The 18,655-nt window shown below is 55.7% G+C and overlaps 1 protein-coding gene across 1 annotated transcript in view; it reads left to right on the top strand.

The window, feature by feature from the left end:
• The window catches only part of CAMK2A (calcium/calmodulin dependent protein kinase II alpha), a 62,240-nt gene extending 49,638 nt beyond the window's left edge, over positions 1 to 12,602 (top strand). Inside the window, exons 15-18 of the mRNA XM_032395354.1 lie at positions 1,836 to 1,911; positions 4,453 to 4,547; positions 8,827 to 9,055; positions 9,355 to 12,602. Of these exons, the coding sequence (XP_032251245.1) occupies positions 1,836 to 1,911; positions 4,453 to 4,547; positions 8,827 to 9,055; positions 9,355 to 9,358 (404 nt within the window). The 3' untranslated portion in view covers positions 9,359 to 12,602. The remainder of the gene's footprint in view (positions 1 to 1,835; positions 1,912 to 4,452; positions 4,548 to 8,826; positions 9,056 to 9,354) is intronic.
• Positions 12,603 to 18,655: the final 6,053 nt, after the last annotated feature.

Raw genomic sequence — 18,655 nt, 5'->3', positions numbered from 1 at the left:
GGGGCCGCAGACTCTGGTGGGGGCGGTCGGCCCCCCACAGCAGACCAGTCAACCTCTCTCACCTCCGGTTTGCCCGTCTCTGACGTGGAAGTGATAGCCACATGAAGCCGTGCGTGAGGCTTCCGGATGCTGCGGGCTGAGCACGCGCTGTAACGCCCAGTGTGCTTGTTCACGCAGCGGGGAATGCCTGTGGGGCCAGGTCTGTTCCAGGTCCAGGCGTCCGGTGTGACAAGGGCAGCCATAGCCCAGCTTCCACGGAGCACGTCTCTGAGTTGGGAAATAGACAAGTGTGCGGGCCTAACCCGTCAGGGAGCACGGGGTGGAGGGGGCTAGGGGGTGCTGTGGAAAACGCCCTGGGCTGGGAGCCAGACTCTGCACCAAGGTGTTCTGTGTCCTTGGGCAAGTCAACCCCTTCCTGGGCCTCCATTTCCCCCACAGTTTGACAAGGAGGCCGAGTCCCTGGTCCCCACAGGTTCTTTCAGCCTGGATGTTGTAGGCTTCTGTGTCCTCTGGGCCTGAGGTGAGCTCCCCGGCAGCAGATGGGGTAGGGTGGCACGGGCCGTGGTGAGGAAAGGGGCAGGGACGGGGCCTCAGCCAGGCGTGCTCCCCTCCCTCCGTCCCAGACTGAGACATGGCAGCGTGCCCACGTACCTCACCGGAGCCTGCTCCGTAGGCCAGCCAGCTGACGGGGTTGCAAGTGAAGCTTGGACCTGTGGTGGGGAGAGCCTGCCCCAGGGAACCGCGCCAGGCTTCTGGTGGGACAGTCCTGCTGGGAGCCAGGACACCCGGCTCCAAGTCCCTGCATCCCCGAGGCTCAGTCTCCGCGTGCGTCAGATCGGGGGGTGCTGGCCTTGCTGACCTCCCGGGGTGTGGCCACCTGGGTGGGGGAGGCAGGGAGCAGCAGCGCTTAGAAGTGTGTACCTACTGCGTGCCAGGCGCTTGGTGCGCAGCGCCTCATCCCACCTCGTTACCTCATCACCGGGAGGGGGGTGCTGTTGTCCTGGTCGGACAGCCCAGGAGCCCTGTGGCCGCGTCACACAGCTTGTGAGGACCTGCGCCGGGACTGACGTGAAGTCTGTCTGGTACTCAAGTCTGGGTTTGGCACTGGAGGGACGAGAGGTGGTGCTGTTTCCATTTCACAGCTGGGAAAACTGGGGCTCAGAACAGCGCCCATCTAATGTGAAAGCGGATGCCTAAGCCTCTACCAGAAAGACCAGCGATTCGTCGTGTTTCGGGGTGGACAGCGGAGGCCAGGTCTCAGCAACCGGGATTCATTATGGCTAGAAAGTGCTGAACCCCCCAGTGCCTGATTCCTATCGGCCCCCAAATGGAGCAAAAAGCTCACCCAGACCTAAGGGATGAGGAAGCCCTAAGACCTTCCTTAAGGGCCCCAGTTTGGGCCCAGGGAGAGCCCCTGGTTCGTGGCTGCTAGTGACAACCACCGCTGTTGACCCAGTTTTGATTCAGGTGGCAAAGCAAGGGGACAGAGAAGCGTATTTTGGAGTCAGCTTGGCTTCCCGTCAGGCCTAACGTCAGAACGTCCACCATGCATGCTTTACTGAGGCAGAGGCCGCAAACCAGGACAATGGCTCTGCCCTTTGCAGCTGAGGGAAATTTCCCACCTTTCTCCACCTTTCTGGGCCTCAGTTTCTGCTTCTGTGAAATGGGAGTGATGATACCGACCTCCCAGGGATAATGTGAGGCTAACGGAGACCGTCTCTACGAGGCCGTCAGATCCTAGCGCAGGGCCTGGCCTATGATAGGGACTCAGAAAATGGTAGTTGGTGCTTCATTACTATTACTATCATTTCTCTGTGTCTCCTCCTGCCTTACAGTGCGGAAACAGGAGATTATTAAAGTGACAGAGCAGCTGATTGAAGCCATAAGCAATGGAGATTTTGAGTCCTACACGTGAGTCGGCTGGGTCCATTCTGCATGTCCTGCCTGGATCGTTGTTCAGGGGCCGCTGATGGCTAACTTTGGGGGTCCTCGTCTCTGACCCCCAGTCACTCACTCTGCATGTGCCGTGAACCAGACTGAACTCATACTTCTGTTTTGCATTTAGACTTTATGCTTTAATGAAGCTTTCTGTTCACAGTACTCTGTGTCTCGGTCCTCCTCCTATCCTCCTCCTCATCTCTTGTTCCCCAGGAGGAACTCCAACAAAACTCCTTTGCTTCCCCACCACAGCACGGGCCCCCTCAGGAGATGAGCGGGGAAGGAGGGGAGGGAGGCGGGCCTCTCTTCAGACCTGCTGCATGGGCCTGCTCCTCACCCTGGACCTCCTCAGGCCTCTGACCTCAGGTGGGCAGGAGTAGGCAGGAACCCATAGGGTGCGTCCTCCAGTGAGCAGGGGCGAGCAAAAGAACCTCAAAACAGAACGTTAAATCCTCTGGGGAATAAGGCCAAGTGTCCAAAAATAACATAAAATGAAACAGATGGTACGAGATGTCCCCTACCCGCCTGGACCAGCCTGTCAAGCGGCGGCTGTGTGCAAAGGCTGGGCTGGAGCGCCCCCTAGTGGCCACCCCTCCCCACACACTGCCTGGTCTGGCCCAGAAGCAGGCCCACTCCGGGGAGAGGAGGATTCTGGGCTGAGGCCTCAACATCTCAGCTAGGGCTGACAAGACCCCACATATGCATTTTGGTGGACAAAAGCTGCCAGCTGAGGCAGAATGACCCGTGCCTGTTGGGTTCAGGTGAGGTGGGAATAACCTAACTGGGATTTGGGTCTTGGGCAGCTGGTTCCCAGTTTCCACTGGGCCCAGGAGCTTAAGTTTGTCTCCCAAAGGCAGGCCAGGTGCGTTTTAATTGTGGGAGGGTTTCAGCAGCAGCGGGTGGCAAAGCCCCAGCAATCTACTGCTTCTGTCGGAGGAACCAGGACTCTAGAAGGTACAGGTGTAAGACTGAGGCCGCATGGATGCGTGTGTGCATGCACTTGTCCACACGTGCACGTTTGTGACTTTACCTGGGTAAAGCCTAAAAGCACAGAAACATGCCGTTAATCGGGTCTTGCTGCCAGCCCTCAAGAGAGCTAAATCAGCCACGGGAAGAGCCTGAGGCTATCTCTGGAAAGATACAGCCAGGGAGGGAGGGAAAGAGAGGCGGTTTCTGTGGACCCCAACCCCCCTCCCCACAGTGCCATTTCTGGGGACCCCACTCCCACCTCTGTGATGTCACTTTCCCTGGCATGTGCAGCCTACTCTAGGTTCTGACCCCGTGCCATGACCTCGGGAGCCTGTGGTATCCCGAGTCTGGCCCTGTGTAACCCTCACTCACTGAGCCTCAGTATCCCTAGATGTATAATGGACTTGGAGCAGGTGGTCTCTGAGTCGCTTCAGAGTCAGGGACCCCAGAGACCTCCTGGAGAAGGGCTTTTCCAGTGGGGGTGCTCAGTCTCCCCAACACTCGGAGCGCAGGCCCCCAACCTTGAAGGCTTCTGGAACTGAAGGGTCCCAAGCATCTCATATGGTCTGAGCAGGGCCACCAGCCCCTCCCAATCCACTTGCAGAATTTGAGGTCCTGAGTGGAGACGCGAGTTGTCTGGGGTCACACGGACAGGACCATCAGGGAAGAGCAGGGATAGAGTGCCCTGCAGTCACCACAGTGTCCAACTCAGACAACACAGGGCCCGATACCTGTCCTCCCGGTGGCTCCGGTTCCTCCCCGGCTTGGGATCTTTGCTTGTCCTGAGGTCCTTCCTGTCCTTGGCTGCACTGTCACTGTAACGGGGGTCTGTGTTGCGCCACAGATTCCAGAGGCCTGGGGGTGGGGGAGACAGTTTTTTCCTTCCTCAACCTGGCTGTCAGGGTTCCCCAGAAGGCTGAGACCTGGAAGGGAGCTCTGAGCTGAAAATACACGCCTTCCTCCCAAGCATGACTTCATGGAGGGCTATGTTCCTCACGTTACAGAAGAGGAAACTGAGGCTCACACTGAGGGCAAAAGGGGCACCTTTAAAGAAGCAAAACGCACCCCCTCCAGGGACGTACCTGCTCTGCGAGCAGAAGTCACTTTCATGTGAAGGAAAAAGTCCTCCCCGCCCGGGAAGGCAAATTGGGAAAAGCCCCTCTAGGCCCCACTGCCCTGGGCGGGGAGACGCGATGTGGAGAGGAGCCTACAGGCTGAGTTACCCCGGCCAGCGCCTGAGTGCTGCGCACGACGCTTCGCGGCCCCTCGTGGCGCTCTTGCTTGGTGCTGGGGGTCTTATGACCAGCGAGTGGCAGGCCCTGGAGCTGAACCCAGGCTTCCCAGTTCTAAGTGGCACCCCCTGGTGAATGCCTCATGGTACAGTTCGCAAGCCGGGTCCCACCCACTGATCCCACTGATCCTGTGACATGAGCGCAATCACTCCAATGTCACAGGCCCACCCTCCTCCAGTCCAGGCCCCTGGAGTGAGAGGGCGGCCCCAAGAGGCCACCCCAACCCCTCTTTCCTCTGACTTCCTCCCCCTAGGAAGATGTGTGACCCCGGGATGACGGCCTTCGAACCTGAGGCCCTGGGGAACCTGGTCGAGGGCCTGGACTTCCATCGATTCTATTTTGAAAACTGTGAGCAATCCCTTCTCTCTGGGGTGCCTGTTGTCTGCTCTCGTTCCATGTCCTGCCGGATGGCACAGCAGGGTGACGGGCAGGGCCCCCGGGGCAGCTCAGGAGCCAGCGAAGAGGAAGATCCTGTGTGGACAGGGGTTGGTACCATCTTGGTTCCCTCTCGTAACCCGGGCCCGTCTGACTGCCAGCCGTCCCTCCTGTGGCTGAGGATGGGGACCTGGGACAAGTGTGACAAGCCCTCCCAGCCCTCTCCTGCCCCTGCCCCTGGGAGTTTACAGATGAGGGAGCCTTCCTGCCTGGGCATGCACCCATGTTACAGCCATCTAGAGGCCTGGGGCCACCCCAGCTGCCCCACTGGTCACAAGCTGGCTGGTGGGCTGTTATGCCTGTGGGTGGGCAGTCCGGGGAAGAGGAGGGGACCCGAGCTCACACTGCTGTGCCCCTGCCTGTGTGTCTAGGTCTCTGTCCGCCTGTCTGTCCTTCCTGGGTCTCTCCTCTGCAGGAGAGACCCTGGCAGGTTTGCAACCAGGGGCTGTCAGGGGGCTGAGGCTGGGCCTGACCTAGGGCGCTTTCTGCCTGTGTCCATGTCTCACCTTGGCCAGGGGTCAGACAGGGACGAACCAAAGCACGTGCAGGTTAGACTCATCTAGCTCAGGACCTAGAGGAAGGCCCGGAGAAGTGGCATACCCAGGGTACCCCAAAAGGAAGGCATATACCATTGAGGCTATGCAAGATAATTTCCGGTGCATGTGGGCACCACTTAAAATAGCACTGGTTCGCACAGTGAGAAAGCTGGGCCCTTTCTAAATTCTCTTTCAATACGTCCGGCTTCATCAGGGGGAAAGGCTCAGCTGGGCGCTAAACACCTCTCTCACACTGCCTCATTTACCTCTCCAGCAAAGAAAGAACTGTCTCAGGCTCAGATCCCTTGCAGGCAAGAGCACGGAGCTAGGATTACATAGCTTTATTTCATTTACACTGGATTTATGATTAAAGTTGTATTCTGTGATACCGGTTGTTCATTATTGATTGTGCTAGAAAGTTTTCTTTTAAAATACATTTACATAAATTAATAAAGTGTATTGATTCAAGGAAATATTTTAATGAAGTAAGTACAAGTCGATAGCAAAAACAAAGGCGGTATTTAAGTGACTGAAATAGGATCTAGTCCAGCTATACCTCACCCAGAAGGGGAAACTGAGGCCCTGAGAGGGGAAGTGACTCATCCGAAGGAACCCAGAAAGTCAGTGGCAGAACCCAGTCCTGACTCGTTCCTCCCCATCCCTGCCCCGGGCTGCCCCCTCTCATCTGCGTGTTAGCAGCACCCAGCCGGACACTCCTCTCCTGCCTGCACCCAATTAGACTGACCTTATAGACTAGAGTGGTCCAAGAACACCCCCAACAAGCTGTGAAGAAAGAAGTTGCCTTTTCCTTTGATTAATAAAACTCTGATGCTCCAAGCCTAGCAGTGGAGGTTAGATTTTCATGTGAAGAGAGGTGGCTGGACCCCAAGTTTTCCCCATCACCCTGGAGCTCCCTGGCTGATCACCATGGCCACCATTATACAGGTCTGTCTTCTGGAGGTGCTGGTTTCCCAGAGTGAACTCCCCAGTCCCCACCGAGCAGAGCAGAAGCCAGGCTGAGCTGGCTGTAAAGGCCCAGAGATAATAAACACAAAGAGAAGGCTGAACTAGCTCTTGGCCTGAGTCCAGGCAGTGGGCACCCCTCACAACACCGACCCCTTGGATTCTAGGTTTGAATGCCAAAGGGCCCATGAATGCAAGACCCAGAGCAACTTCTTGCCCCGGGCCGAGTCCCACCATCCTGCCTGTTTTTCCTTGCTGGAGGACCTGGCCCTTTGTCCCATGCTACCTATAAGGGTGGACGTTAGAAGGCCATAGTCTATTCAGAGAACACACATCAGGGTGGTCATTTCTTTACAAATGTCCCCCAGAACCCCAGCCCTTGCCAACAGCAGCGAGGCACCCTCAACAATGCTGACCTTGTTTGTTTGTCTCTTCTGAGATTGTTCTAGATTGTCCTAATTCAATCCCATCTGGAGACTGACTGCTTTTAGGTTCTATTGCATTTCTTTCAGGAAGTGGCCCAGCTTGGGACAAGTCAGATTGTTTCTCTGGACCTCAGTTTCCAGATGTGTTGAATGGATGCATTGAACTAGATGGTCCTGAGTGCTTCCAGCCCTGGTTGCTGTTGAGGATGCTTACAGAGGACTCCTTGCATTTTGTAGGAGGGCCACTGGGTGACCTCTGACCTCTGAGGTCACTCCCAAGCCTATAATGCAAAAACTCTACATTCTCTCTGAGAACCCCAAGTTGTAACAGTCTGTTAGTCTATATATGTAAGACTGAGTGATTTAGTGTTCCGTAGCCAAAGCCTGGGTAGAGTGTGATTATAATATTAGGGATGCTTTCAATAGTCCTAAAAAAAAAAAAAGACATTTTACATTTTCCAGGAAACCCATGGCTCACAAACCTGGCTGGGCATCAGAATCAGAGGGTGGGGAAGGGGAAAGAGCCTTTTGAATAGTATAGATTTTTTAATTGTTATCTTCAAGAGAGGAGATGGGCAGTGTATATTTTAAACTCGTTCTCTGTGGGATTTGGACCTACATTTGGGCTACACTAAGAGAAGGCATGAGGGTTCCTCTGAAGTCTGGGACCCTGGTGAGCCCTGTCCAGCCTCTCCCTGGGTCATTGTCTTTCTGTGCTTTTGTTTTCTATCTTGCTGAAAAAAATGGAGAGTTCCTAGGACCAAAAAATTAATAATAAATAATAATAATAATCATAGTGGCTCATATTTTGCATAGAGAAAGCTGGCTTTAGGTACTTTTCTCAGTTCTGTCATGATTAGAAGAGTTATGCCTTTCTGCCTGACTCTGGAAAGCTCCATGACCTCACCCCATGACCACCAATTCCATCCTTACAATTCCAAGATCCTAGGATTGTACAATTTTAATATGACTCAGGTTTCCATAATTCCATATATCTGGAATAGGAGTGGCAAATCAGGGGTCCACAGGCCATATCTGGACTGCATATATGCTTCACGTGGCCTGCATGAGGTTTTAAATTCGAATTAGAGACCAATAATAAAAATGAGGCCTTTTCACATAAAAATCCAGATTTCCACATTCTCCTGAAAAATCAGGTGTGGCAAATGTGGATTCCACTTAGAGCTGACACTTGAACAACAAGGGTTGGAACTATGCAGGTCCACTTATACACACGTTTTCCCCAATAAATACAGCCCCACCCTGTAAATATATTTTCTCTTCCTTGTGATTTTCTTTTTTTCTTTTTTAAAGATTTTATTTATTTATTTGACAGAGAGAGAGACAGCGAGAGAGGGAATACAAGCAGGGGGGAGTGGGAGAGGGAGAAGCAGGCTTCCCATTGAGCAGGGAGCCTGATGCGGGGTTCGATCCCAGGACCCTGGGATCATGACCTGAGCCAAAGGCAGACGCTTAACGACTGAGCCACCCAGGCGCCCCATCCTTGTGATTTTCTTAATAACATTTTCTTTCCTCTAGCTTACTGTATTGTAAGAATATAGCACAATAATACAAATAACATACAAAATGTGGGTTATTTGACTGTTGACGTTATCGGTAAGGCTTCCAGTCAACAGAAGGTTATTAGCAGTTAAGTATTGGGGAAGTCAAGTTATATGTGGATTTTCAAGTGGGGGGTGGGGGTGGGGCTAACTCCCCCCCCCTCCCCCGCATCGTTCAAGGGTCAGCTGCTCACAGAGCAGCCACCAAGGAAGCTGTGGACAGGGCGCCCTCTGCAGGTGGGACAGGGTGTGCTATTCACCACAGTCTCTGCCACTCCCTATCGCTCGCTCCCTGACCCAGAGGCAAAGGGTCTGTTGCCATTTAGCATGTTATACCCCACTCACCCCCCTCGTTTATGTACTTGCCTGGCCTCTGTAGGGAACCTGGGGTTGAGACTCTGGTCTAAGTTCATCTGATTCTATAATCATAGCCCTATACTTCCGTGTGTCTGAGATACTGTGATTCTAAAATCCCATTCCCCTGTGTTTAAAGAATTGGCATGTCTGAAATCTGGGATCTGCTCTAGCCATCTAGAAGTTCTGCCTTGACTCCTAGCTGAGCCCTGTCACAGAGACCCCTCCTGTGGAAATGAGACGGGGGGGGATGCCTCTGCTGAGAGGGTCACTGGGAGATGGGGAAGTGAAGGAAGGGACACAGGAGGCCCCCAGTTGCATCTCTTCTGCCCCCTCCCATCCTCACCTCCAGTGTGGTCTCGGAACAGCAAGCCCGTGCACACCACCATCCTGAACCCCCATATCCATCTGATGGGCGACGAGTCGGCCTGCATCGCCTACATCCGCATCACACAGTACCTGGATGCGGGCGGCATCCCCCGCACGGCCCAGTCGGAGGAGACCCGCGTCTGGCACCGCCGGGACGGCAAATGGCAGATCGTCCACTTCCACAGATCTGGGGCGCCCTCCGTCCTGCCCCAGTAAGAGCCCCTCCTTCCTGCCATCTGTCATCTGGGACAGTCTAAAGGAAAGGGGTGGTGTCAGCCTGGAGGGGGACATGCTGGGGAACTTGGCTGCTGGAAGGCCACAGGGTGGGGGCTGGAGGACCACAGGGAGGAGACCAGACCTGCAGGTTCCCTGGGGGAGGGAAGCTGGGTGGGACCCACAGGAAGCAGCGTCAGCCCCATCTAAGGATGGGGGGTGCAGGGTGGTTGCCCAAGGAAAACAGGCCGCCCTCAGAAGCACCTGCATTACCTACCACACATACCATTTCTTACAGCTGAAGGACCAGGCCGGAAGCCCTGTACCACAGAGATTTACTCTTCGTTCATGGAATGTGGCTGTTGGTTCTCCCACTTGGATTTTGCTGGAACTCCCCCAATCACGTCACCCCACTACCACCATCATCACCATCACCGTCACACCTGCGTCAGGAAAATCTGTCTGCTCACAAAAGCTATCACGACTTCCGAGCAAGCAGCACGTCTCCCTGCCACCACCTGTCACGCTGGCTCTGTGTCCCCTGCCAGGGCGGGGCTTCCTCAGGCCTGGGTGCCCTGGGTGCCCTGGGTGCTGGCTCCGAGGACTCCCCCTCCTGGCTGTCGTCCCCCTGGTCTTGCCTTGGCTGTAGGCCAGAATGTCCAGCTGTGTGTCCCCCCAGGGGCTGAGGAAAAAGAGGGGCAGAATCAGGAAGAATGTGGCATCCGCCCCCCATCTCCCTGCCTCTCCCTTCCAGGGTCCCCCCAGCCCCGTGAGCTGGCCTCCCCTGTGGGAGAGGGTGACAGAGGAGCAGACACCAGGAGCCCCCACCTCACACTGCCTCCCTAGCTCTTCCCCCATCCCGCCCTGTCCTCCTGTCCGTGCGGACCCTTCTCCCTCGGTGTGTGGAGCACGATCCTCTCAGGGTGCCCCCCACTCTTTCCTTCCGCCTTCGGCTGATGTTTACCTCCGACAGTAACGCCCATTCCACCCTTCCATCAGTCCGGGAGAATTCCAGCTTTGTCACATCGGAGGGAGAGAATCTGATTGCTTTTTGGGGGCAAAGAAGGCAACATTTAGGTATCACTTCTACTCGGACCGCATGCCTTTTTATAGCCAAACTTCTGTGTGTTTCGTAAATGGATTTTGCGTTCATGGATATTTATGTAATAACTAAACCTCTCAAATTATAGCGAGGAGGGTCGGGTCGAGTTGGGAAGGGAGGTGGGAAGAGGGGTGAGGGGTAGTTTTTTTCTGTTCTAGGTCTTTTTTTTTTTTTCATGTCATCTCTGAGATGCACTCTGTCACCTGTGGTTATCTGGGGCCGAGGTGTACTCAGCCCTGGGGACGGGGGGGGTGGGGTCCTCGCTGACATTTTGGTCCCAAGGTTCCTTTCAGGACTGTAGAAACACCAGATGTTAGTGCTAAGAAACAGCAAATCAGGGCAGAGAGAGTGGGGGAGGTTGTCAGGACAGAAATATCTTTTTTTTTTTTTTTTTTTGCTTGCCTCCCAAACTGAGGTTCCCAGGATTTCATCCCACTGCATCCGTGTGTGCCCCCCCAGCCCCTTCCCCAGTCTTTGGGGGTTCATGAGCATGTGTCTTCATTGCCTCTCCCCTCCGCATCTGCTGGTCCAAGCAGAGCACTGGAATTTTTCCTCTTCACGCCTCGTCCTGCAGCCATGGGTTTGAATCTCTTTTTTTTCCCTTCTCTTTCCCTCTTCCCCGGGATTGACTCTGATGTGGAATGCCTTGGCACATCCACTAGGATCTACTGTCTGCACTGTTTTCTTTGCATGACTTTATATGCAGTAAGTATGTTAAAAAAAAAAAAAAAGGAAAAGAAGAAAAACACTCAGCAAAACCAATCTACATGTTTTGGACAAAAAAAAAAAAAAATAGAGGTTGTATTCTCAGTGTCCAACTCGGAATTATGTTGCCGCCTCTCTGTGCTTTTTGGCCTCTGTGTGGCCGTGTTTTGCCAGCATGAGATACTGTCCCCTCTGGAGGATTTTAGGGGAGGAAGAGCCACAGCCCCAGGGATTTGGAGGAGGCTCTGGTTCCCCCGAACCTCTGGGGAGTCCTGGGTGTTGGCTGGAGGACTGGTGGGGATGTTCGATCCAGGACTTTCTGAGTTTCCCCCGATCATGGGATGTCTGCTGGGCCCTTTTCTCTACAAGCTGCCCCTGGGGGCAGGTGAGGCAGGCTGGACTGGGGCTGCAGGCCAGGAAAGAGGCTGCCTGGGCTTCCTGCTCTCCAAATTGGTTGATCACTGGCCTCTATCCTTGGCAGACACCCTGCTGCCGAGGCCCAGGGGGCAGGCACTTGGCCTGCCCTAGGTCCAGAGGGCTTCCCAGTAAGGCCCAGTGATCCCAGCGTCCCAGCGGTAAGACTGCCTGCCTCCCTTGTGGAGCTGCCAGCTTCCACAGCAATCCCCAAGCCCAAGGTGAGGGTGTGGCCTTCACAGGGGATGCTGCAATTACCAAGACCAAGTCTGGTCCCTTTCTCAGCCTCAGCTTCCCCATCAGCAAAAGGGTTAAATATTCCTGCCCAGCCTCTGCTGCAGGGCTGATGGGGGATCCAATGGGACGGTGAAGTGAAGCCCAATATACCTGCGAGAACTGACAGGTTTAGTCACTGGCTAGACTCCTGCTTTGTTCTGGGCCTGGCCAGCCCCCCTCCACGCCCCCACCTGCCCCTCATTCCCCTCTTTGGTGCCTGTCGACTGCTTATTAGCAGTGGACTGCAGGAAAAGAACCATGCTTTGCGGGTTAATAGGATTCCATTCCCAGTTCTGACCAGACTTGCTGTGTGACCTTTTCCTGCTCTGGCCCTGGGTTTTTCCACCAGGGGGAACTGAGCTGGAGGACACCAATGTCCCGATTCCTATTTGCTGACATGTCTCATGCCTCCTATCCACTGCGTCCCATTCCAAGTGCCAGCGAAATGGAGGCAGGTCCCAACCCCGGGAGGAAACGGCCTCCACGAGGAAGGCCACTCCGGCAGGTGGGTAGTCAGCCAGTGTGGACCACAGGGCACCAGCGTGATCCTGAGGCGGCACGCAGGGGAGGCGGGCAGACAAAGCGGCCCAGAGCCCACCCCCACCAGACAGTGAAACTCTGCTCCTCTAAAACATCCTGTAGATGCAAAAAAAAATCCAGGCCTAAGACCAGACCTAGGCTCCAGCATGCAAACACCTCCATAGGAAAGTATTCTCCCAGGATTGTGCACACTGTGGCGCTGATCCTGGCCTCCTGTCTCCCAAGGGGAGATCCTTGGGGTGGGGGGTGGGGGGGGATGTGTTTGCCAGACTCCCCGTGCTGGTTTCTTTGTTACTATTGGTTTGGGGATTTGTTTCAGTTCTTTCTTTCCTTTTCTTTTTCTTTTCTTTTTTCTTTTCTTTCTTTCTTTCTTTTTTTTTTTTAAATATGTGGCTGTGAACTTGAATGACCACTGCTCAAAACTTCTGCTATTGGGTGGGAGGGGGGAAGAAGGGGTGTCTGTTTTACTGGTGTTTTCAGTGCAATAAATAGCTACCAACTTCTGTGCACCTTGCTGTCTCCCGGTCTCGGTCTCGGTCAATCATCAGCACTGGATGGGTTTTGTTTATTTGTTTGTTTCCTGTTCAAGAACTCACCATTTGCAAAATAAAAGTCAAGGTCTCCATTCTGATTGGGCCAACTTGGTCTCATGCTCAAGGCTGAGCCAATTACAGTGGGATTATGCCTGGACCCTGGGCCCCAGCCTTAGAACCCGGGAGGAGGCTGGCTTTCTCTCAGGCACATGAGGGGCCCTTATCTAGAGCGGGGGCGGGGGTGGGGGATGGGGGGGAGCGGTGGGGGGCTGGACAGGGGTTGCCACAAACAGCCAGCCAGCAGCAAAGTCTCCCTCAGGGGCCTGGGATAAGGCTCTTCTCCTCTAGGCCTCGGTTTCCTTGTGAAATGAGAACTTGTTCCAGAAGAAGTCCCTCCACACCTATTCTCTTCCCCCAGCCCAACCTCACAGACAAGCTGCCAGACCTCAGAACTCCTGGAGACTGGTTCGGAGAAAGGGGTAAGGGGAGAAATCCCTCAATACCCACACACTCTCTGCGGACTGAGTGCCTGGGACGGGGGCCTTGGGGCCAGAGAGAGGGATGGTATGAGAGGCTCCAACGGCCGAGGGGAGGCCCCTGCCACAGGACAGGCCAGTTTGGCTCTCTGCGTCCAGACTGCAGGCAGAGCCAACACGGTGATGCAGAGGCTTTGGCCCTCGGGCCACGGCAGGGTGACCACCTGTCCTGGTTTGCTGACACAGGACAGTCCCAGGCAAACCAGGTGAGATGGTCACTCAGCCACGCAGCCACCTAAGTTACTTGGATTCCACAGCGCCAGGGGGGATGTGCCTTCTGGAGCCCACAGTCCCCTCTAGACCATGCTTGGGGTGTCTGGGACTCCAGAATTCCTGCACCAGCCACTTCCAGAGTCCATCCTCACTGTTGGTGTGCAGAGGGGCCGCGAGGCGGGTGCCCCTTGCACACACATGAGGATCGTCACAGTGAGAGTAGAGGCCAGGGCTGCGAAGGGCCAGGCGGTGGGTTGCAAAGGGATCGGGGCCTTCCATTTGCACTCCTGCAGGGGAGTCTACTAACGTTAGCGCCTGGACTTCTCCCAGCTCGGCCTTCCTGCCGCCTCGGGATCTCGGGCCTGGGCGGGAGGAAGGGCCTGAGGGCGGGCCTGAGGGCTCATGCTGCCATTGCAGATATCCACCAGCAGGTGGCAGCGCAGGAACAGGTTACAGGCGGCCCCTGGGGCCCTGAACCTCCAGCTCTCAGTTAACCTCGAGGTACCCTTTAACTCTCAGAAAGTACCAACTCCACCCAAAACACTACTGTTGTCTGACAGGAACATGACCCTTTAGAGTTCACAGAGTGCTTTCACAATACCTCTTGTTTCAGAACAGCCCTATCCTGAAGAGGAAGACAATGAGGCTCAGAGGCAAAGACGCTTCCTGCCAGACAGAACCGGGGGTCCCTCCAGGGCCTCCGGTGTCCCAGTCCATGTTTTCCTGTCTCTGAACAGCCAGCAAACTGTGACTGGGGTTCTTAGGAATCTCCTCTCTTTGACCCTCCATCCCTTCCAGCGACTGCCCGCAGTCCCTACCTCCCCACTGCCTATTTACTATGAAACCTATTGGCTCCTCTCCTTCTCTTGCTCAGTGCACAGCAATGCCCCCTCACCCTTCAGGACACAGCCCTAGTGTCTTCTCCTTGGGGAAGCCTCCCCCACACGCTCCCAGCACATGCTGGGTTAGGGCCCTCTGTGGGCTTACCCAATCCCTGTACCCACCTCACCATAGCGCTCTGGGCTGAAGGCACTTAAGCAGGAGTCTGCAAAACTCAGCGCTCCTTGAAGGCAGAACAGCATCTTGCCCCTGCTCCCCACGTGTGCAGGGGGTATCAGTGCGCTGGCATGGGGTAAACTTCCGGCAAACGTGTGCTGCAGGAATGGAGGAGGGATGGATAGTGCAGGGGCTTGAGCATCCCACCCACTCACCCACTTCGGCAATAACAGCGGCCCGCTCCTCCTTCACACCAAGGACCAGGCACGCCTTACTCCTTTGTGTGTGCTCGCAGGATCCTCAGTTTGCCCCTCCACCAGCCACTACTTTTCTCTTCTTTTCATTCCGTGAGCAAAGACGCTGTAGTGCAGAGGGAGGGAACCTGACTGGGATGGCCCAGGATGTGAGGGAGGGGGGTGGGTTTCGGAATTTTAGCCCCTCCAAACACCTGCTGGGGACTACGGCAGCCAGCTGGGCTCTGAGTAGGGCCCAGTGATGAGCTGGACCTGTCTCCTGTCCCCAAAGGGGCCACCCCAGAGGGTGAGAGCCATGCGGCAAACCAGAGTGCAGGGTGGGCTGGGGTGGGGGCTGGACCTGGAGGTGCGAAGGGGACCAGAGCCAGAGGAAGGAGCAGCCGAAGCATGGCAGTGACTGGGGGTGCTGGGGAGGCTTTGTGCACATGCTCAAAGGGGTGAAGTGGGGGGAGGCAAGGCAAAGGCTGAGAGCCCAGAACAGTGGATTGGGTAGGGGTGGGGAGAGACGAGGCTAGGGAGGAGGCTGTGGGAAGCCAGAGTGTCAGAGTGTGTCCCAAATCTCCTTTGTTGTAGATGTGCTTTTCCAGGGCCCAGGTAGGTCCCTAGCAATGGAAATGGCCTTCTCCAGACTGGGCCACAGTAAATCTTTTAGGAAACATCCTCTAGCAGGTGCTGGGAGTGTTTGCACAGGGCAGGGTGGGGCAGGTCCAGTCCTGTGGGAATGGCCCCTGCTCCTTGTCCTTCCTCCTGGGACAAGCCCCACCCTCCCTTCTCTAACTGGACCTACCAAGGTCTCAGAAGCCACTTCCCTGTGGGCATCCTGTCCCCACCATCCTTTCCTGGGCTTTGGGCCACAGCTGGGGGATGGATGGAGCTATCTAGAAGTCGACTACCCTTTCACCAGGAAAAAGGGGAGAATTATCATCATTCTCTCCCAGTGTGACCTTGAGCGAGTTACTTTTCCTCCCTGGACCTCAGATTTCTCATTGTTACAATAAGGGGATTGAACCTATGGTCCCCAAATATGGGAACTTGCTGGCTGCTGCAAATCCCCCAGGGAGTAGGCTAAAAATACAGATGTTTAGACCCTACCCTCAGAGGACAGGATGCATGAAGCCTGGCCAGGCCTCCAGGCAGCTGTAGTTTCAGTAAGCAGTTTGGGAATTCTGCACCAAGCACCCCGTTCCCCAGTTCCCACAGCCACACTGGGAGCTGGAAGACCAGTTATCAGCAAGCCCCACCCCAGGCTTCCCACTTCTCCATCCACTCCCCTGACGCAGCTAGATCAATATTGACCATTGGCCCCTCCCCTGCCCCTGCCCTCCTGCTACCCCAATTCCTAAAACTCTGTGAGACCCTGACCCTGGGTCAGCAGAGTCAGGGTCAAAGCCAGCCTTGGGGCCTGGAGGATTTCAGTGCTGCCCTACTCCTACAGCGCATCTGCATCCGTACCTCCTGCTGCTTTGGCTGGACCTCCCCGCCCGCTGGAGAAGCCATCAGAGCTCTTAATCATTAACTCCATCCAGCAAGAGGGGCCAGTCCCAGAAGCCAGCTCTGAGGAATAGGCACTGTTCCCGTCTGTGGCTCTCCAACCCATCCATTTTACAGATGGCGACACCAAGGCCCAGCCTCCAGGGCGCCCTGCTGTGGAACTGGAAGATACCAGCTGGCCCCCGGGCTTCCGTCATTGCCTCACCCAGACTCCAAGCACGCCCGTCCTCACCCTCCTTCTCCCTTTGCTGGTTGGAGGCAGGAGCTGGGCCTCAGTTTCTTGATCTGTACTAGGGACAGCAGGCTCCTGAGAACCATCCCACCTACAGGGCTTCTACCTGCCATGGATTGCACTAAGCACTGACGGGTTTTTTAAAACTATGCACTAAGCACCTATATTATCCCATTTCATTCCCTGCAAGGGGAAAGCCATTGTCTGCATCTTCCATCTGATGACACTGGGGGTCAGAGATGAAGCAGCAGATCCAGCTGGGTTGCCCAGCCAGTGGACAGCGGGGCCAAGACTGGGCTCCGATGGGCAGAGTCCAAGCTTGCCTTGACTCCTGTTGGCTATCATTCTCGATGGGAGGCTGCTCACAGATGCTGTGGACATCAGGGGAAGAGGCTTTCTTTCCCTCAAACAGAAAGTGATCCTGGATGGGGCGCTGGGAGGAGGCCTCAACGTGGCCAAGGGGGGCGGGCTGCTACCCTGTCCTGGGGGAGAAGGTCAGCGTGCAGGAAGTCAGGCGGAGACAGAAGGGGGGTGGGGGTGGAGCACTGGCCAAGGATCCCCGGGCGGGCAGGCAGCCCTGGATGCCCTTCCAGGGCAGGACAGCGTCAGCAAGGCCTCAGGCCCCAGAGGGAGTGGCCTGGAGCTCAAGGAGCCAAACTTTCCATGAGCCATGGGCAAAAAATGAGTCTGGAGAAGAGTGTCCACCGCAAAACCGTAGGCTCAGCAACCCAGGGTCACATGGAATTCAGAGGGGCTGGGGCGGTTTTAACTCTTCGCTGGCTGTCCCTAGAGCCACCAACACGCTGCTTTGAGGTGCTGCTGTGTTGTGCAAAATTGCGTACGGGCTCTGTGGGTCCCCAAGGCCGCACTGCCACGGAGGGGCCGAGCTGGGAATGAACCCAGGTCTGTGTGGCTGAGCAACACAAGCCCCCCACCATGATGCCCTGCCGTGGCCCCGGGTGCTCTGGGGTCCGGGGAGAGTGCTAGAAGTGTCTTAACTGCACAGAAATGAAGGGGGTTGTCTCTGGAGGCCGTGAGCGTCCCATGCAGGCTGAGCTGGGCTGTCACGGCTCACCAGGTGTAGGGCTGAGCCAGGCTCCCTGGAGACTCCAGGAGCCCACACCTGGTGGGGAATGGAGGGCGTGTGGAGGACAGACCTAAAAGGATGAACAGGAGTCCCATGGGTGAACGGGGAAGACACTGGAGCTGGAGGCCTGGGCCTACTCAGGGTATCATACAAGGTGAACTTGGCTGGGGTGGTAAAGGGGAACACAGGGGGCAGGGCCTACCGAGAACCAAACACAAGGTAACAGTGTGACCCCAGTGTTGTCTGTTGACCCTGACTTGACCTTGGGACTATGGCTCACCGTAATGGTGTGGAGCCCTCTCCCCTGCCCCCTCCTGCTCCCCTTCCTCCCCCGGCCTCCCAGATATTTGCTCTCACAGATCATAGGCTAGAAGTGACTATGGGGGGTCAGTGCCCCATCTCAGTGCTTCCCAGTGCCCACCAAGAGAACACCATCTCTGATGAGTCCTAGAACATTCCTGGAACAGGAATAAAGGGCCCCAGGTCATCCTCTCCACACCTGAGCCAAGCACAGATGCTGCCTCCCAGCCCCTTCCCCCCCGCCCCAGCCTCCCCAGGTCAGGGGGCCCTGGACACAGAGAGCAGCTGAGAAGGGGAGCAGAGCACTGAGCAGGGGTGGGGACCCCGGGCCTGGCCTCAGCTCCGGTACGTTCTCACCGTGGGCCACGGCCCTGCTAATCCCCAGCCTCTGCAGACAGTGGGCCTGCCAGCCACCCGAAGGGAGCCGTGCTGTTTCACTGCTTTTCAATCAGTTGCTCATGTTTAAAAATGGGAAGATTCTCACAAAAATCCAAACTTCCAACTTCTCTTAAAAAACTGGGATATCTGGGGCGCCTGGGTGGCTCAGTTGGTTAAGCGACTGCCTTCGGCTCAGGTCATGATCCCAGAGTCCCGGGATCGAGTCCCACATCGGGCTCCCTGCTCGGCGGGGAGTCTGCTTCTCCCTCTAACCCTACCCCCTCTTGCGCTCTCTCTCACTCTCTCTCTCAAATAAATAAATAAATAAATAAAATCTTTAAAAAAAAAAAAAAAAAGCTGGGATATCTGGCAACCTGGGCCCATCCTTGTGAGGGGCAGCCTCCCCTGAAGAGAGCCATGTTTTCTTCTCTAGTGCACCACGGTCCCCACCCCTGACTCCTCTCTGCCACACCCTCTGGGGGCCAGTCACCACCTACTCTTGGCTCACACCTCCGGCTTCGCTCACCTGGCTGTTCTGCCTG

This window comes from Phoca vitulina, unplaced genomic scaffold (genome assembly GCF_004348235.1).
Source record: "Phoca vitulina isolate PV1807 unplaced genomic scaffold, GSC_HSeal_1.0 scaffold83, whole genome shotgun sequence".
Lineage (NCBI taxonomy): Eukaryota > Metazoa > Chordata > Mammalia > Carnivora > Phocidae > Phoca > Phoca vitulina.
The sequence above is the reverse complement of the archived record's forward strand: the minus strand, read 5'-3'. Positions and strand labels throughout refer to the sequence as shown.